The sequence below is a fragment of the Mycetomoellerius zeteki genome, unplaced genomic scaffold (genome assembly GCF_001594055.1).
Source record: "Mycetomoellerius zeteki isolate Tzet28-1 unplaced genomic scaffold, Tzet1.0 scaffold149, whole genome shotgun sequence".
Lineage (NCBI taxonomy): Eukaryota > Metazoa > Arthropoda > Insecta > Hymenoptera > Formicidae > Mycetomoellerius > Mycetomoellerius zeteki.
The window spans coordinates 1,389,408-1,408,301 of NW_017256436.1; the positions used below are offsets into that span (position 1 = coordinate 1,389,408).

Sequence of the window (18,894 nt, forward strand, 5' to 3'; positions counted from 1 at the left end):
GGGGTTGCGATATTCGCGAAGACATGTCTGTCTCCCTTTGCCTCGTTAGTGTCGCACTGTTGGAAAATTACGATCGGTAATTCTAGTCGCGTTGTCGACGCGCTAGTAACGGAGTTACCGTGTCCCCGGATTCAGCGTGTTTCCGGAGGGGGGCTGTTGGACACGAAAACTACTCGCAACAATCGACCGACATCTCTAACAAGATCAGCCTGTATTAAGGCAAACAGTAGCCGAAGCCCTACTGCAGTGTCTTTTCCTCATAATGAAATTTCACGTCAGACAAGGTCAAAACAAAGAAAATCTCATTTCTAGTATTTTAGTTAAATACTTGTCACACAATTTATTTAGATAAGTATAAATAATTCAAAGTCTAAATATTCAAAGGTTAAAAGAAGAAATATTTATAGGTACCTAAAAAAAATTGTTATTCATTCATTTAAAAATATCTTTCATAACATGTGATAAGAATAAAATTTTAATATAAAAATAATTTAATATAAAACTTCAAAAATCTGTCCTTTTAATTGCAGTACAATGATTTTTAAAAAAGTTATGAGCAATCAAAAAGTCAGAAAATGTTCATTTTATTTAATCCATAACTCCGTAAAAAAAATCTTAGAAATATTAAAAAACACGATTTTGTAGGAAAAACTTTAAGCTTTTATGTTAGAAAGTTTTAAATTTTCATAAGTTTTTTTTTTTAGCACGTAACAGGCTCACAAAGAATAAAATTTTCCATTCTGTCCAGGTCGCAGTTTCCTATGTGTAAAAATGACCAAACTTACAGAAACTTAAAAGACATAATGATCTTTTACACAAAAGTAGAGATTTTAAGCTTCAAAACTATTTTTTTTTTATTTAAATTTTATTCATTTTTAACGAAATTATAACTACTTAAATTTTGAAGTTCATAGCGCTACAAACTTTTGCAATTCAATGTATAACATTTGAGTAAAATTTGGATAAAAATATGGTTTAATGAAGTAAATAAAATTTGAAATTAAATTAAAATTTGTTTCGTTCCTGACAATACAATTAATATGCGTTATTAAGTCAGAATTTCTCTCAATTATTCTACTTTTATTTCAATGCAGTGTTTTATAACTTTCATAAATTTGTAATTAGTGACAGAAATACATGTACTATATATATAATATTCTGCTAAATAATTATTCAACACAATCCGCATAAATCCGCGTTGTTCCATGAGAATTCAGCCAAGTTGAGAAACGCGCACGATTGAAATTATGGCGACAGACTCTTAGTTTCTCTATACATATAGCGCTCTAGGATCTTTCCGGTCTTCCTAACGCGGATTCAGAAGATGGCGACGGCTACGGAATAGAAAGTAGACGCAATCTCTCCTCGGAACAGTCGGTTATTCTTGGAATACCCCGCAAATTTATGGTACAGCGGCGAGAGGAAATTCTGAGAAGTTTCTCGTCCCGAAACTTATTAATTAATAATCCCGCCTTAAGGACGATGGGATCTCTCGACTGCATTTAACAAGACACTTGGTGTACTCTATCGTGCGATATTTAATGAAGAAGTGCGAGAACGATAATGGGATGAAAGAGGTTAATATTCAATAGAATTATAGAAATATACAGTAAAAACATTTTACGTTTGTAATTCAAGTGCAATCGTATTATTGCGAGTAAGGTGTAATAAAGAAGCACATAAAAACTTATATACAAAATGTAAAACTGAAACATTTGATTTATCAAAATTGAATATATTAAAAGCAAACAAGACTTTTATATATCATCGCGCATTATCTCCAAATAAAAGGATGCAACAAAAATATGTTTAGCATTTTTTAAATCAATTTCAAAGTATGAAAAATCCAAATGAACTTATCTATATATATGCAATTATTTACATATATGCAATTAATGTCTAAATTCAGAACGCAAATCTAAAAAGTAAACATTGTGACTTTCTTATGTGCAATAACAAATACAATAAGTGTAACAGCGAGAATAACAATAAAACGTAAAGATAGGCAGAATTCTAACCATTTTCCGACCCGTTCGATTGCGCGCGATTGCTTTTATTACGGCAAGAATGGAAGCGAGTTGAATCGATCGCGCCGAATGAATACTTCATAAAGGTTCTCCAATCGTATTCCATCGCTCGCCGCACTATTAACGGTTACGAGCTCGCGAGCGGTTCCTCTCCACGATCGACTCGGCGGCATTCTGCGAAAGTAACGTCATTAAGACGAAACTTAAGCAGATCTCGAATTTAGAGAGACCGACTGGTATGCAATTGAGAAAAACCCCCTCATTAAACTTTCCCCTTGGAATAAAAGGTCGGCGAGGGTGGTAACTCGAGGTCGTGGAAGATCGGAAGGATTTAGGAAAAGAACGAGGCGAGCAGAGCAGAAGAAACGATAATGAGAGAAATTCAGAATAGAGCGAAATTTGAACCTTTCACCTTCCTTATACAGCGAGCAACTAGCACAGTTACTGGCGGTTGTTGTGGTCATCGATACCTCCATTGAGAACTTGGGTGAATTTCTCGATGCAAATAATTAATGTAAATTATTATACCAGTTATTACCAAACTATCACCACTGTAATAATATGATGAAAATTTAATCAATAATAGTCGAACTAAATTAATTCATGATTTATTTATATAATAATATAATAACTTGTTTAATAATAGATAAATCAAGAATATATAACAGTTTCATTACCTAAAGCAATAATTGCTTTATTATTAATCCGTCCGCTTCTCGTACACAGTGCATTTAATTTCAAATGGATTTCTATTTAGATTTCTAGCTATGACAATATTAATCAAATACATCCATATCTTTCTATATTTTATACATTTGTATGTAAAGATATAAAATAATTAAAAATATAACGAAATTTATAAAAGGTAGAAAAAGAAAACCTAATGTAAAATGTACCTAAAACGTTATCAAATAATTCATAATTACGTTAAAAAAATTTACAATCAACATGATCTTGTTACGAAGTAATATAAAATTCCCAATATTGACTAAAGTTATTCCACGTAAATCTAAAAATAAGATAAGCACACATTGAATTATCGAATTCCGTAAATAAAAGGGCATCAAGAAAGACTAGAACAAACCAACAAAAAATTTAATTCATCCAAAAAGAGCACAAAGAAGGTTAGATATATTTAATATTAAGTAAAATAAACCAAAAAGTGTTTAAACACAAATATGTAGGACAAAAAAAAAACTAATTTTCGGTCAAATTCGGATTTTGGTGCTTAATGATATTCATATCTGAATGTACAAATATAATTATCAGTTATAGACTGTACGACAATTCGGTTTATCGAACTTGAAACACAATCATAAACTGTGAAATAATAATCTCACAATTAAATTAATTGATTATTGATTTAATAATATGATAAATGCTACTTATAAGGGAAATTCGAATTTTTGAAAATGTTAAATATTTAAAAAAATTGAGATATTCGATTAGAAATATAAAAATAGATTATATTCAAAAGGGTGTTACACCTCTAAAACCAAATTGTAGCAAAAAATTTTTTTCATATAATTGAATCCTATCTACTCTAATTATGCAAAGTTTCAGATTTTTTCAATTTTACACTTACCGAACTTCCCTTGTTAGCATCTTGAAAATTTGTCAATAACTATTACGAAAAATATCACCTCAAATGGGATTCGAATCCGGATTTCTCAAATTCTGTGCGAACATCCTTCCAATTCGACTACCGAGGAGTATGATGATATTAACCGTAATATACATATATGGAAGGACGTTTTTTCAGGCGACGTATGATAAACAATGTTAAGTAAAATAAACCGAGAACGTTTAAACACAAATAAGAGAGTAAATATATTTACTAATATGTAAAAAAATTTTACTGCAAAATAAATTCTCGTATTATCTTTACTCTTCTCTCTCTTCAAATATTAAAATGTTGAAGTAAACTTCTTAAGTTCTTACGAAATTTTCCCAAAAATTTCTCACAGCTGAATAAATCTATGGACTATATATTTTCGGACTATGCTCTACTTCCTGAAACCGTAGATGTTCAGGGGCTAGAGGCAACAAAACGTAAAAAAAGAGTAGGGCCGGCAAGTTCATAGAGATAAGGAGAGCCTCATTATAATAGGCGCGCTGCTTACTGCCCACACACTTCTCTCGTGCACGAGTCTGCAAGTGAATGCCTTATCGTTTGATTCGCCTCGTTTGTTGCCCGAACCACCATGTCTGGAGAAAGGCAGGAAATCGCGTGCGTTATGCTCGCGTACACATGTACTTAGGGCATACGTCGACGTGATTCACGGGGGCACAAAGAGAGAGAGAGGAGAGAGAGAAACAGGGGACAAGGGGAGCGAGCGGATTTGTCGATCAGAATGGATTCGGGGTTATGGGTCGACGAATAAAGTTATAACTCGTACGCAAACTGCCGGAACAATGGTATCCCGAGGTGAGTGTTCTTCGACATCAAGCAACATGCTCGCAGGGAAACGCAGAACCATACATAATACATATACGTCTGCATGGTACGATCGGTGGAGAGCTGAATATACATGCGCTGCAGTTGCTGAAGTTAAGCTAATGCTCTTGCCACGAATGCCTTATAGAAATTTATTCCTTTATTTAGAAATTGAAGTGGATCCAAGTGATACAGCAGAATTTGAGCGTATTATGAAGAACTTCTTGCAGAAATATTACTAGTCTATCTTTAGAGACGAAGACATTATTTCAATATCTTATCACAATATTGCGTATGTATCTTATATTTCCTTTTTGAGTTTCATGTTATGGAATAATTCTAGCCTGCATAATACTAAGGAAATATCAAGATAATACTTTCTCGTAACAAGATACTATGTCTGAATACAAAGTATTTTTAACGTACCTATGAATAATTCAATAAAGTTTCAGGTATAGGCTTTCAATGTTATTGCGTCTATATAACGGTATAATTTATAGTATTATATATAGATGTAAATTTTTGCATTATATAACATCGTTAGAAAGAGCCCACTTAATAAGCCAGCATTTTTCATTTAAATTAATGTAGGCTCGTAATCCTAAGAAATGTTGAAGAAATAAGAACCTACTGACACACATTGACCTGAACAAAAATCATAAATCGATTCTCTCTCTCTCTCTCTCTCTCTCTCTCTCTCTCAAATCCCCTTATTAAAATACAAATCTAAAGTGTATACGGATATTAACAAAAAAAAGCGTGGAGGTCATCGCACAAATATTTCACGCGAAATGAATTGCTGAGGATTATAGGAAATCGAAGGCCCCGACTGAATTGTTGATAAATCATTATTTGCAATATATAAACAAATTAAAACGACGAGACTGAATGACTTATAGCTCGATATACATCTATAAATATATCGAACAAAAATTCGATATATTTATAATGTAATCAATTTAAAAGTCTAATACATTTATGGGGGGGGGGGTATTAACAGCATATAATAAATGCATACATACTACATTTAAAATATAAATAATGTACAAACTTATATTCAGTTATATTCATTATAGTAATTTACATCGTAAAATGTAAGAAGCCAGAAAATTCTGTTCACTATTTATTTTATTTTGTCATGAAAGATCGAACGTAGCAGACGGCCTTCTTTTCGTCAAAGAGATAAGAAAGCCAAACGCGCTCACATGAAGTATGCTTTCCATACCCTAATCATTTTTCCCTCTTTTGGCACCGAGGCCACGACATCCATTTAAAGTTTTGGTAACCTCAGAGAGTCGCGGCTGCTTTCGTTCCTTTCATATTTTTCCGTTATCGTGCGCGGAAGCAACGGCGAAACGACGGACTGCCCTACTTTCATTATTGCCGAAGCTATTTCGATTGGCAGATCGGATGCACACACTCCGTGTAAGTCTCGTTCACCTCAATAAACTTGTTTAGTGACGGGAGGTATATGCCGATGCGATTCCGCTCGTACAATTTTGAAGTGCCCGTGACGGAATATCCGGCTCAACTCGAAGCGATATTCGCGAGAAATTTTACCTTTAAGACCTTCCATAATATTTCGAAAGCGATGGCGAACATACGTCGATTTCGAGCGCGAATTTTTGCACGGTCATAAATGTACGTCTCAAATCTGTATATTTATTATCCATTCGATAGTGTAGAGCGCATTAATCTTGAAACGAATTGTTTCTTCTCCAGAAACATTCGTGCGACAGCCACCTGTCTCGCGCGGATCAACTTTTCGACGAAGAGTGGGGAGAGGCTCAATGACAATTCAGAGATTTAATCATGAATCCATCTGCCTCGGAGAACGGTGACCAGAAAACAACATCGATCGCCGGCTCATAATGGCGCGAGCGAGGGGGAAAGGGGGGAAGGAGGCGGAAAGGGGGCGGAAAGGGGGCGAGGGAAAAAGAGCTCGAATGCTCCTTAACCACGGACGTCGGCGGCTTTGAGCGCGCGGCGATAACTCGCGAGGGGAAACGAGCTGGTGGTTATCCGCCGCTCGCGGAACGATTTAACGGCGGGTTTGCTCGGCCAGGTTAATGATAGCCCGAGCGAGGAAAGTACTCGCGGCGGTGGCGACGGCGGCGGTGGCGGCGGGGCCCAATGGGTGGCACGCGGGTCAGGTGCTCTCGGTAGAAAGTGAACCAACCGTGTACTTGGAAGTCGCGAGAGAACGAGAACGTAACCAGTTGGTCCGGCTCGATGAGAGCAGGGGAAGACAAGAAGGGGATCCGACTGGGATTCGAAACGTGTCCTACTATCAAGAAGGCACGTCCCGATGTTATTGCCGACATAAAGAGACCTCTCCGCGAATGAGACATGTGCCGTCAGTGCGGATTCGTTCATACGACGGGGAATTAAAAAATAAAAGAATCTTTTTCGGGCTGTCGACTGCTAAACGTGAATTCGGGTTACTCGGTTCCCGAGGGCACGAGTCAACTTCCCACTCGTCGGGATTGTCGTTTATAGAGAGCTGATGAGATTATTTCGGAAAAACGGAGTGTTACGTAGAATGGTTGTTAAATAATTCTTATTAAGCATTGATTCTCTTTTATTCACAGTATTTCGATCGAATAGTCAAAATTTGTTCTATTATTATTCATTAACGCGCTAATTTTAGTTAATTAAATTATCCATCGCGAATATAGAATCAATTACAGTCTAGAACAAAAAATTAATAATAAAATCAGTGAATAAATTAAGCTATAGAATGTCTTTTTAAAAAAAATGATTAAGTAATAATGATTTTCTTTAGAAATTCCATGTTTTAAAAATTAGCGATAGTTTTACAAAAAATAAAAAAATATATTTTAAAAGAAATTATGTCATTAATTAATATTTCTTTCTATTAAATGAAAATATTTCAATCATCAAATGTCGAAAATTTATATCATATCTAAAATATAATTTCTGTTTAAAAATTTACTCCTTAAAATAATGCGTTAGCATAAATATAACTTTTCATACATTTTGCAAAACTTCCAGAACGACTAGACTGACAATTATTAATATTATAAATCGATTTAATAAAGTTATGATACAGATACCAATTTCTATATATATATATAGCATAGAGGTTATTAAATTATAAAATCCGTGTGAATCTCTTTCCCAATATAAAGTAGTATTGTCATTGGATTTTAATCACTTTAACACTGTAATCTATTTAGTCAGTCTAGAACAAAAATATTAATAATAAAATCAGTGAATAAATTAAGCTATAGAATGTCTTTTTAAAAAAATGATTAAGTAATAATGATTTTCTTTAGAAATTCAATGTTTTAAAAATTAGCGATAGTTTTATAAAAAATAAAAAATACATTTTGGCTGACAAGAATATAATAAAAATTACAAAAAAATATAAAGAAATTTTAAATAAAATATATAAATAAATTTCTCATAAATAAAAATAAAATACACTAATGTGCTTCAGTAGTGGGACATCACACAAATTTCTCAGAAAATAAATTAATAGATTACTAATGAAGTCCAAGTAAGAAAGCTTATTGGCATTAAATCAATAAACGTAATAAATAAGTTTCTTCACGATGCTATCAAATTTTTATTATCTATCCTCGATAAAGGATCGAATATCTGGAAATGTAATCCAACCTCCTGCATAATTAGTAAGTGGCAGAATATAGAGCAGCAGATACAATTTTTGCTAGGAGCAGACCTTTCATCTTAACGAACGAAGTAATTTTCGTTCGAAGTCCCGAGCGTAGGGCAGTTAAAAAGAACGAAACTTTTGCGGGGGAGTATACCAGACAAAAAAACGAGTTTTCTCGTCGGAAACACTCCATGCTTTCCCACGTCCGAATCGTTCGACGAGTACGCGAAGAACCACCGGCTGTAAGTACTAATCCAAAAATAGCATCGCGCAATACCGTCCATAAAAATGAAACGTAATCGATGCGCATCGCGATGTCCTTAAGCACAATGAGTTATGTAATTCTAAAAAAAAACGACAGTCAATTATTACAAAGTGCCAGTGTAGATAGCTAAACTCGAGACTGAAATAACCGTGTCATTCTATGACAAACAGTGTAATCGAAGGACGAACATGATAAACAAACGATGGACTAGATATGGATAAACATGGACTGGAATGCAGCAGTCATTTGCATTGTAAATTAAGAGACCTAACAAATTAAAAAAGAATTATTTATAGAACACAGAGAATATTAAATTGTCTCAAAATAAAAATCGAATATTAAATCTAATAAATTATTTAATATACAGACTGCGCGTTAACAGCAAATGAAATGCTAGTATATTATAATAATAAATAATTACAATAATTGATAATACATAACGAAAAAGTTGAATAATAAAAAGTTGTCAGATCGATTAAATATCTGCATTTTGATAAAATAACTTTGTAACTTTTAATAATGTAAGCATTCAGAAAATATAGTTGACTTTAAATGCCATGTGAAAATGATTTGAAAATGACTTCCTCGGGTTTATACATGATTCATGTCCGGAAGAGTACGCGTGACTTTGAAATATTAATCGATGACCTAAAACAATACAAGTAACGCTACTTTCAATTACTTTCACGTCAAATGCTTTCCTTTTCATAACGGAAACAGTGACGAACTTATTTAATGGACGTGCTATTATACTCACTGTCTCTAGTATTAAAATAGCGTAACGATGACAGAGTAGAATGTCCAATAATTTAAACCCACGCTTTGACAAAAAATATCACGTTCTTCTAAATTAATATTCCTTTAAGGAAAAATGAATTCGCAAAGTATCACGTCGCCTTCAATAATTTTTCATATTAAGTTCAAAATTACACGAAAATAAACTAAGGAAACAAATATATTTCTAGCTTTACGTGGAAATACGAAAATAATTATACACCGCTTGCAGTAACTTTTGCAGCGACGATTCTTAATAAACCCAGTTGTGTCAAAAGACAGTGTAAACCTCTTTTTAATCTGAGGTCCTCAACGTTTACTTAATTTTATGAAAGCTCTCGTTTACCAACGTTACGAGAGCTTATCTTTATTTATTACCGTGACGTCGAAATCGAGCCCTTTTTTGTTAAAGAAAGCTCATCTTTTTAAAGAAACACTATACTTGAATCACATCTCCATGCACGAGGAAAAAGTAGGCGAATACGAGTTAATGAGGACATCCACCAGTGACACAAATTGTTAGAGCGTGCAATTACAATTCATGCTCATGTTTGCTTTCGAAGTCGAGATCAGTGTCGTTTCAACTTCTCTCTCTTTTTATGACAAAGCCCATGACGGAAATAAATTTAAATAAAATTTTCAAAAGCACAATATATTCAAAAATAAAATTAACTACAACACACAAATAGTATTGCAATCAAATCTTAATTGACTCTTCAAAAGTTAATTAAGAAATAGTTCTCTTTGTACGTCATGCTATTATATTTACTTTATATTGTTGAATATCTACATGTAACTAACATTATATAATGTATAATATATAATCGTGTATATCATTCTCATAAAATTTTATTATATTAAGATCAAAGTGCTATCGACAAGATTGGCGCCCCGACCGATTTATGCAATCGCAGCAGGTGCCGTCTTCGTTACGCCCTAGTTATGGACCTGTTTGGGGCCCCATCTCCTCGCGTGGGTACACACCGTGTACGCCGAATAACGAATGAATCATACCGTGTACGCAAAGTGACGGCGATTCACTTTCTCCCCTCGGTTTCGTCCTCAATTATCCCGGATCGGGCCCCCGTGTAATTACACGGTGAGATGACTCGATGGGCCGCGGGCAGCCAAGTGAATCGTGGATAACAATTTTCTTTTTCGGAGGATCCAGAGACCCCTTTCACTCGGCCCGCTGGCGCGAGACCCGGTTTCCTTTCAACCTAAGAAAACAGCGTTATTTTTGTTACACAAATGTTGTCAGACAACTAAATATGACCCTGAATATATATATATATATATATATATACCAAACTTGGATATTAATAAACATATTACACAAAAAAATAAAAGGAAGATTAAATAAAAGATTTTCAATCCTTTACGTAAAGTAACTCGCTAATAAAAGTTGAAAGAAACTTCATTAGACTTCAGTTAATTGTATTTAAAAATTTCTAACTTTTTTTGTTTACAATATTTAAATCTCTTATTTATATCCATAAAAAATTGTCCTATCCAAATTTACTGATATGACATTGAAGATTTTTACTTCGCAATAAATCATTGCGAAATATAAAATAGACGAAGGCAGTACACAAAGGTACTTCGGCGCAAGCAACTAGTCTCCGATGTTTCGCAATTCGACGAACATAAATCGCGAGACACAACAAAGTGGAGGAGACACCTGTAGGCGACACGCAAGTGACACGAACACAATGGGCACACTTAGGCCAATTATGGCGCAATCGTAGTCACGTTACTTCTGGGAAGTCGTGACAACGATGCCGTCGAGAGATCCTCGCTGATACAATGTGCATAAATTTGTTTCCGGGACTCCGGGCTCCCACAACGCAGCGCGGCGCTCTGCCAAATACGTCTATATAAATCATCGTGTGTGCACTTTCGCACACTCGTATTCAGCCGATCTCGCGGAAAGCTACGGGCAACAATGCGCGAACTCTGCCGTGTATATGCGTACGTTCAAAGGCAAATAAATTTGCATGCAACCTTATATGAGAGATACCCCGTTAACCCGTTAGGGGAAGGAACCATCATTTTTACGAGCGAGTTTTAACCCCTTCGACCCGGCCACTAAATGCCAGACCATTAATATTAAATGTTCTTAACTCAAGTTCGTTCTTAAGCCGTCACGAATTATGGGCTATGCGCGTACTATAAAAATTTATAGAACGTTTTAACGTGCGCATAAGTTCGTTCATGAGAGACCTATAAAAATTACTTTATATTAAATTTTATGAATGATAAATTTATGAATGATAAATTAAAAAAGATCGTCTCAAATGTTCCTCGATTTTATAGTTGCCTCTTTAGATCTACTATAATTCTGTATCTGCAATATCAACAGATTATGTCCAAAACATGTATCAATTTTAATATTATTTATCCTAATTTTTAACTAAATTTACCTACATAAACTCCTGATTATTTAATTCATCCCGACAATGTGCATTCGCAATGCCGAATTTTCACAGAAATTCCTAACTTATTTATCCTTTTCGAATGCGTACTCATCTCACGTACGGAAACGAGACCATCCCAACGGAGACAGGTGTACAAGACGTGTTTGACGACGGTGAAATTCAGATGCTTTCTGCGTGATTTCAAATAAGAGGGTGACTCCATATGAAATGAAAAAAAGAAGAGCCGAGTAGACTTGGGGAGGGAGAGGGTGAAGACGAAGAGGATGACGAGCAAGAACATCCCGCGGAGGAGCCGCGAAGGGGAAATGACTGGCAACGTACGGTGTTGCGGTATCAGACAGTAAAAGTCCCAGAGAACAATGGATAAACGGAATGGTACAGCCGAGACCTTTCAGGCGATCGGGTAACCGGCAAAAATGCGCACAACACAATGGATAGGATCACGCCCTCCGACGAGTCTCCTCTTTCTCTCTCTAACTGCGACTCCTTCTCATGAACATTCGTTTTCCACGGAGCGTAAACTCAAGCTCGATCGTCCACCCACCCATCCACCCATCCGAGCGTAAAAGAGAAAAAATCGAAAGATTAATGCTCGCGCTGGTGATAATTAGATTTCCTTTTGATAAAGACTGATCTGATAGTCAAAAAAGCGTTTATGAAGTTCGGAAGTTTTGGAAACTCGAAAGTACTGCAAAGGACTCTAAATATTTACGGAACATTATTGGCTTTTCTAACTATTTTCTTAGGAAAGTTAATCTTACATCAGTATTATCTATTTTGACAAAGTATTTTTTATACACAAATGTCTTTTAAACTAATTACATTCTGAACTTTAATTCAAGCAGGGATAAATATAAAAATCTTCATATTTATACATATTTTCCGAAAAAAGAAAAAATTTTTTTGTGACTTTAATCTTTAATAAGAATATATTATCATGAAATTGATATTAATATGAAATTGATATTAATACGCACACACAAATGTAACATTATATATAGATTATAAAAGTTTAGATTATAAAAAGATCAGAAGAAATAACATTAATTTTTTAAGTTTTTCTTAAGATGAACGCACATAGAAGTAGAAGTAAGCAGTAAGCAGTAAGACGTAAGACCGCTATCTTTTATATGCTATCTGTTATAGATATACTGGCAATGTTAATTGCCTACTTCGTACGTCTTATGCCTGGTTTATGCTTCGGTCTTAACCCTAAAATCCTAGAATTCAGCCAATAAGTCTGCCAGTCTTAATTGGTCCTAACTAAAATCTGTATTCCATTGGTTGAATTTTAGGATTTTAGGATTAAGACTGAAGCATAAACCAGGCACTACTGCTTACTGCTTGCTGCTTACTTCTACTTCTATGTGCGTTCACCTTTAGGTATCTAAACGGAACACGTGGCGTCATCTGTCACAAACGACATTAAATCGTTAAGAGACCATGTCGAATGTCGTGTAGATAAAACAGTCGTTTTTTATACCGACGACCATACACGATTTCAGTGCAAATAAAAAAAAACATTGCAAATATAAATAGAAAAGACCATTCGATATTGATTTTTTGAATGCTATGTGATTACATGTGTGCACCAAATCATATCGGTTTATTTGAAAGATTACAATTAAATTATTTTATTTGAACTTATAAACTAAACAAAATAAGTTTGAACTTTTCGTAAAGAAATTTTTCTTCTAAATTCTTAGTTTCTAATCATTTGGACACTGTTCCCTCAATATTTATTATCATCATTACCAAGCAGATGGTGCATGTCTTACTACTTTAACATGACAGAAAATATATAAAAAAATTTTGAAAAGAGATTCAAATGTCTTTGAAAACTTGCTCAATAAATAAAAGCTTTCCACTTACCTTGTAAGTTGTCCAACATGTACGTCAGCAGCTTGTTCGTCCCCGCAGGTTCTCCGTTTCCATATAACGCCATCACATCCTTGCTGAGTGGATTTCCTTGAAGTCCTAGCACTTGTAACTGGAACAACTTTCCTAGTTCGTACGGTAACACGCGAAGGAAGTTTTGGTTCAATAACAACTCCCTGGAACAATATGATAACAAATTTATCACATGAAAAAAAAAGATCTATTGAATGTGCTCATTATTGAAGTAAATGTTTCTCCATTTACTCATACTTTCTGTTTTCTCATACCTGAGATAGATGAGCTCCCCTAATTCAGCAGGCAGACTGCGCAGCTTGTTGCTACTCAGATCTAGAATACGCAAGTTAACAAGACGGCCGATCTCAGATGGCAACCTCTGCAGACTATTATCGTTCAGATACAGAGCTGTTAGATGAGTCATTTGCCACAAATTGGGGCTCAAATTTCGTATACTGCCTGTTATCTCCAACTCCGACCAATGAGATTTCTTCCCCGATTGATAGTCCTCAGGGCACATGAGTGTATACATACGACGCGGGTTGGAGTTCTCATACTTGTCCTTGTGATTGCGGGACATCTTAAATTCTAGGAAAAAAAGAACAAAAGACTTGTTAAAATAAGAATACTATATTTGTAATCTCTTGCAGTTTAAATGTCACACATTATAATACATCTCTCAGACACAAATTTTTATATAATGACAAAATGAAAGGATCTTTAAAGAAGTTATTTTATGTTATTACAAGTATCATCTATTAAAGTTTGAATAGTTGACATAAAGATTCTCATATCTCGATACACCTTATTAGATACTAGTGTATGCAGACTATATTGTTTTGAAGGAATTAAAAAAGAAAAAAGACGTGTGTATCTGAGAGATACATAACAGGATCAACGTGAGATCAGTATTCTTGATAAGTCAGTCAATTAGAACAATCAGGCTTGTGCCTCAGTCTCATAGAAAAGAGAACAGAAAATGTAGCAACTTGTGACTCGAACTTCATGTCGGGCACGAGCAGATCTCTCAAACTCGCAAAATTAGTGCGGGAGAACGATGTTAATCATAAGACAACGGATTTTATTTGTTCCGCACGAAAGGCACATCAGATACAAGCTCATAACCTATGACAGTGAAACAAGGTTTTCGCGAGCCACTCCGGCCGGACGAGCCAGAAACTCAGTGATTTCGACGCGAAATGCGACGACGGAGCAACCGGGGACGGTCCGGCCGCACGTGGGTGCAAATTTCGCCAGGCGGTGGCGAATTTTTTCAGCGTCAACCACTCATCCTGCCCGAGAGGGACTGTACGCTCGCGAGGACAGGCCGACGCGTTCGACCGATTTCCACACCGTAGACGCGGCGGTGGCCGCCGAGAGCGGCATTTCCACGCGCGCGACGATCTTTACGTACCTTCATCTACCCCTTCCGCACAGACGAAACGCACGGGGAGTTGTTACCGAGTGAAAATTTCCGCGTAAACAAAACTACCTTGACAAACACGGATCCTCCATTTATCAACTGCACCGATCGTGCGCCGAACGGAGCTGCCCGATTGGCCGAAACTTCCCGAAGCAGCCGACGCGACGTCGCGCCAACTGCACAAGACACGCGCGAGAGCCGTGGAGAGCCGCCGCCGCCGCCGCCGTCGCCGCTACAAGCGCGCGCCGCTAGGGGAGATGTCTCATGTCTCGCTTCTGGGGCATCTGGGGGAAATTTGTGAGAGACGGAGAGAGCTCTGACTCTCTCTTTGGCACCATGTTCATGGCGAACTTTCTACTTTTCTTTGCTTATCTTCTTCACTTGGGCGTCCTCGAGAGTTCCGACATTTCCGATTAACTTATCAGCGATCAGCTTCAAATAACTGCACTATTTTATTGAGATAAATAGAATTATCGACTTTCTATTATTCGACATATAGAAGAGAAAATTAGACTTGAGACAATGAGATTATATACATATATATATAGAAATTTTGTGATTCGCCAATTGAACTGATCGACAATCAATTAATTAGAGTTCGATTAAAGTTGCCTTTAGAAGACGATTTCATCGTGAATAAAATGTTTTCAGAAACAAACGATCGTTCAAGCTTTCAATATATTTAGCGCTTTTCAGGAAAATACATAAGATGACGCAGTATAACACAATAAACAAATCGCGTGTGATTGTAAATTTGAAAGTAATCACGCATTAACATTGGATATTGAAAACAGTAATTTCTGCGTGTTTATATTACATCACAAAAAATATAAGTAATCAGAGTGATTGGCTTGTAAAAAAAGAGCTTACACACAAATATATATATATATATATACGCAACACAGAAGAAATATGTACCTGGTAGTCATGAACTCGCGTTCCTACCGAAAAGTAACATGGCGTACGATTTCGATCGATTCCGAGGGTTAAAAAACGTCAATCGCCAACGATTGAAATCGCGGTGACGTCGATCACCCATGGCGTATTATAACGATGTTCCAAGACATTACGATAAACGTTTCCGATACTTGGAGTACGAGAAATTTGCTATCAGACGATAGCAATCGCGAGAAACACGGAGAGGCTCAAAATTCGATCCATGTCGGTCGCGGCGCGTTCGTTACAAATTCAAAATCTATGGAAGGGCGTGAAGTTGTCGCAATACCTTAATATCGAACTTGGAATTTTTTTAAAGCGTTATTTACATAATCTTCTATTTAAGATTGTTTTAAATATATTTTAGGAATTCTAAGAGATTTTATTCTGCCAATAAAGACTTCGGAGTCGATTATTGTGTATTTTGAAACGAAAATTACAAAAGTGAACAAATTCATTGGGATCAGTATTCATAGTCGGTTCTTATATTTAATAATATGATATAAAGGATCGATTAAACTAAATCTAATTAAAATAAGAGAAATTCTATATTCGGTCAAAACAGATCTTAAATTGTATTTCTATTTCTGAATTTATACGAGTATTTTAGAGAATATCTGATTCTACAAACTACGCGCCGAAATCTTTTACTATCTTGAAACGCAGTCTTGATCTTATATTTTATTTAAGACTGTCTTAAGTACAGTCTTAATACGTTATAATAGCCAATCACAGAGTTGTATCAGCATATTAAAACATTGCTTAAAACAGTCTTAAAATAAGAACGCACTGTGAATATCGACCTCTCATCTTCTACATGAATTTCGATTCTCTCGGGATTTTCAAATTTTAATTTTTCTAACTTCAGTTTTTTGGTTTTTACAATTTTTATTTATCTTCATTACCTGTGGTGCCTAATTTGAATTTCCTTGCGATATTACGAGGTTTAGCTACAAGGCTCAACGGTTTTAGCTTATCATCCTTCATCCGTTTATCCTTCTCAACACTTGCAAGATTGTCTTTGTCGTCATGTTTATTGCTTTCTGTGATTTGAACTCTTTCCAATAGCTTTTGAAGACTCTCGAAACTCAGATTGTGTAGTTGACTTGATGGTTCTGGTGCAGGTTCTACCATAGGTATCGGGCAAAATGGAAAGAATTGAGATAGACCTGATACGTCGTCGACGAATGATAATAGCTGTGGTTCACACGCAAGCAACATACGCTGTTGTTGTATAGAATGCGCAAAAGGATGTGCAACATTCTGTTGACGTACACCTACCAGGTTTCCTTTAAAAATAGAATTGAGCATTTTTATCATTGAAAGACACTATCAAATAGACTTGCATAATACAAATGTACAAAAAAATCAACGAAGAATATTTCAATGGAAGGAACGTTACGATAAAAAAAATTCTTAATTAAGTCTCATATTCTTTAAACACCTGGTTTTCTCCATTATTTCCTGGTTTCCTGCATTATTAAGTAGTACAGTATAACACACAAACTATAAAGGTAAAAAACTATAACTTCTATGTGCGTTCACTTTTATACTTCATTATTTCAAGATGTTGGTCCGTCCATCAGTCTATTCGTCTGTTCGTTCGTCCAATTTGTTGATCTGCAAAATTCCGTGCTAAATATTCACAGAAAGTTCGATTCATATTACCAATATACCGAATGTTCCGGAACAATAAAAGAATCATTATAGAATGTGCAAATATCGATGCGATGTTCGGAATATTGTGTGAATACTCTTTGTACCTATATATATTTCACGAAAATCGCTAGCAAGCGAGCAGTACACATTTCCGCCGACAGAGGGCCGCGGCGAAGAACATTTACTCGTAAACAAGAATCACTTAGGAGAAAATATAAAAAAACGCAGCACTTCGTCTGTGAAGTGAACCTCAAAATTGGGCTCCAAGATGAAAATACATTAAATGTGTTTTCCAAAGTAAAATTTTGTTTAAAAACTCATTCACAGATGACCTGACCTGGAATTTTTGGAAAAATTAAAATTTTACGGAATATTTATGGAACATATACGGAACATTCTCGGAATATATAACTATGTACAAATTTTTAATTTTTAACCGACATTTGAATGTTTCTTTTACATACCGTAAATATTCGGAATATTTTGGAGTATTCTTGAGATGTTTTTTTTGGGGAATTTTAGGAACATTTTATGAATATTTCAAGAATAGCGCGATGTTCGTCGCGCGTGACACGCGATATCCAAAGAGCGTTCAGCTTTACCGATATTCTCATTCTAAAGCTATACGCTCATTGGTTATCGCATGTCGCACGCGACTAACATTGCGCTGGTTTACATAAGTCGGTCTCACCTTGCAAAACTTTTAGAAATGATGACTACTTTCGCCGCGCGGCAAAAGTTGGATTGAGTTCAACTTTTGTCGCGCGATGAAAATTATAGGTGTATCTATTACTTCCGAGCAAGAGAGACGTTGATTGGCTATCGCGCCAACTTCCGCTGTCAAAAGAGCCAATGGCTGCGTTCAGCAGACTCAACAGTTTTGCAACCGTTTTATGATTGTCTGCTGAGATAGGACCATTCTTCTAGATCTAAAAGTATGATCCAATTAGCGCGAAGGAAACTTCCAACAGTTGTAAAACAAACGTTCTGCTGAACGCAGCCAATGGCTGCGTTCAATCAGCAGACTCAACAGTTTTGCAACCGTTTTATGATTGTCTGCTGAGATAGGACCATTCTTCTAGATCTAAAAGTATGATCCAATTAGCGCGAAGGAAACTTACAACAGTTGCAAAACAAACGTTCTGCTGAACGCACCCAATGACTTTAGAATACACCCATTGGCTGCGTTCAGCAGAGAAAATTCAATCAGTTAGCGCTTAGTGATTTTTTAATATGATTGGTCTTGCCTTTAGTTCTTCATTGGATCTAAGTGTAAGAACCAATTATATTGAAGAATCACTAAGTGCTAAATGATTAGTTTTCTCTGCTGAACGCAGCCATTATACTGGTCGTAATCCGTTAATTTATGTCATATAGCGAATTCAGCGCACTACACTAGATC

At 35.7% G+C, this 18,894-nt stretch overlaps 1 protein-coding gene across 3 annotated transcripts in view; it reads right to left on the reverse strand.

Annotated features, from left to right (window-relative positions):
* twin (CCR4-NOT transcription complex subunit 6-like twin) overlaps positions 1–15,886 on the reverse strand; it is a 526,944-nt gene extending 511,058 nt beyond the window's left edge. The window contains exons 1-3 of one of the 3 annotated variants that reach the window (XM_018444224.1): positions 15,816–15,886; positions 13,747–14,062; positions 13,454–13,635 (exon numbers count right to left, since the gene is read on the reverse strand). In XM_018444224.1, coding sequence (XP_018299726.1) covers positions 13,454–13,635; positions 13,747–14,054 — 490 coding nt within the window. In that variant the 5' untranslated portion in view covers positions 14,055–14,062; positions 15,816–15,886. Of the gene's footprint in view, positions 1–13,453; positions 13,636–13,746; positions 14,063–14,476; positions 14,547–14,888; positions 15,039–15,815 lie in introns of those variants that run through there. The other 2 variants (XM_018444223.1, XM_018444225.1) reach the window with 2 other exon arrangements.
* Between the last annotated feature and the right edge of the window lie 3,008 nt (positions 15,887–18,894).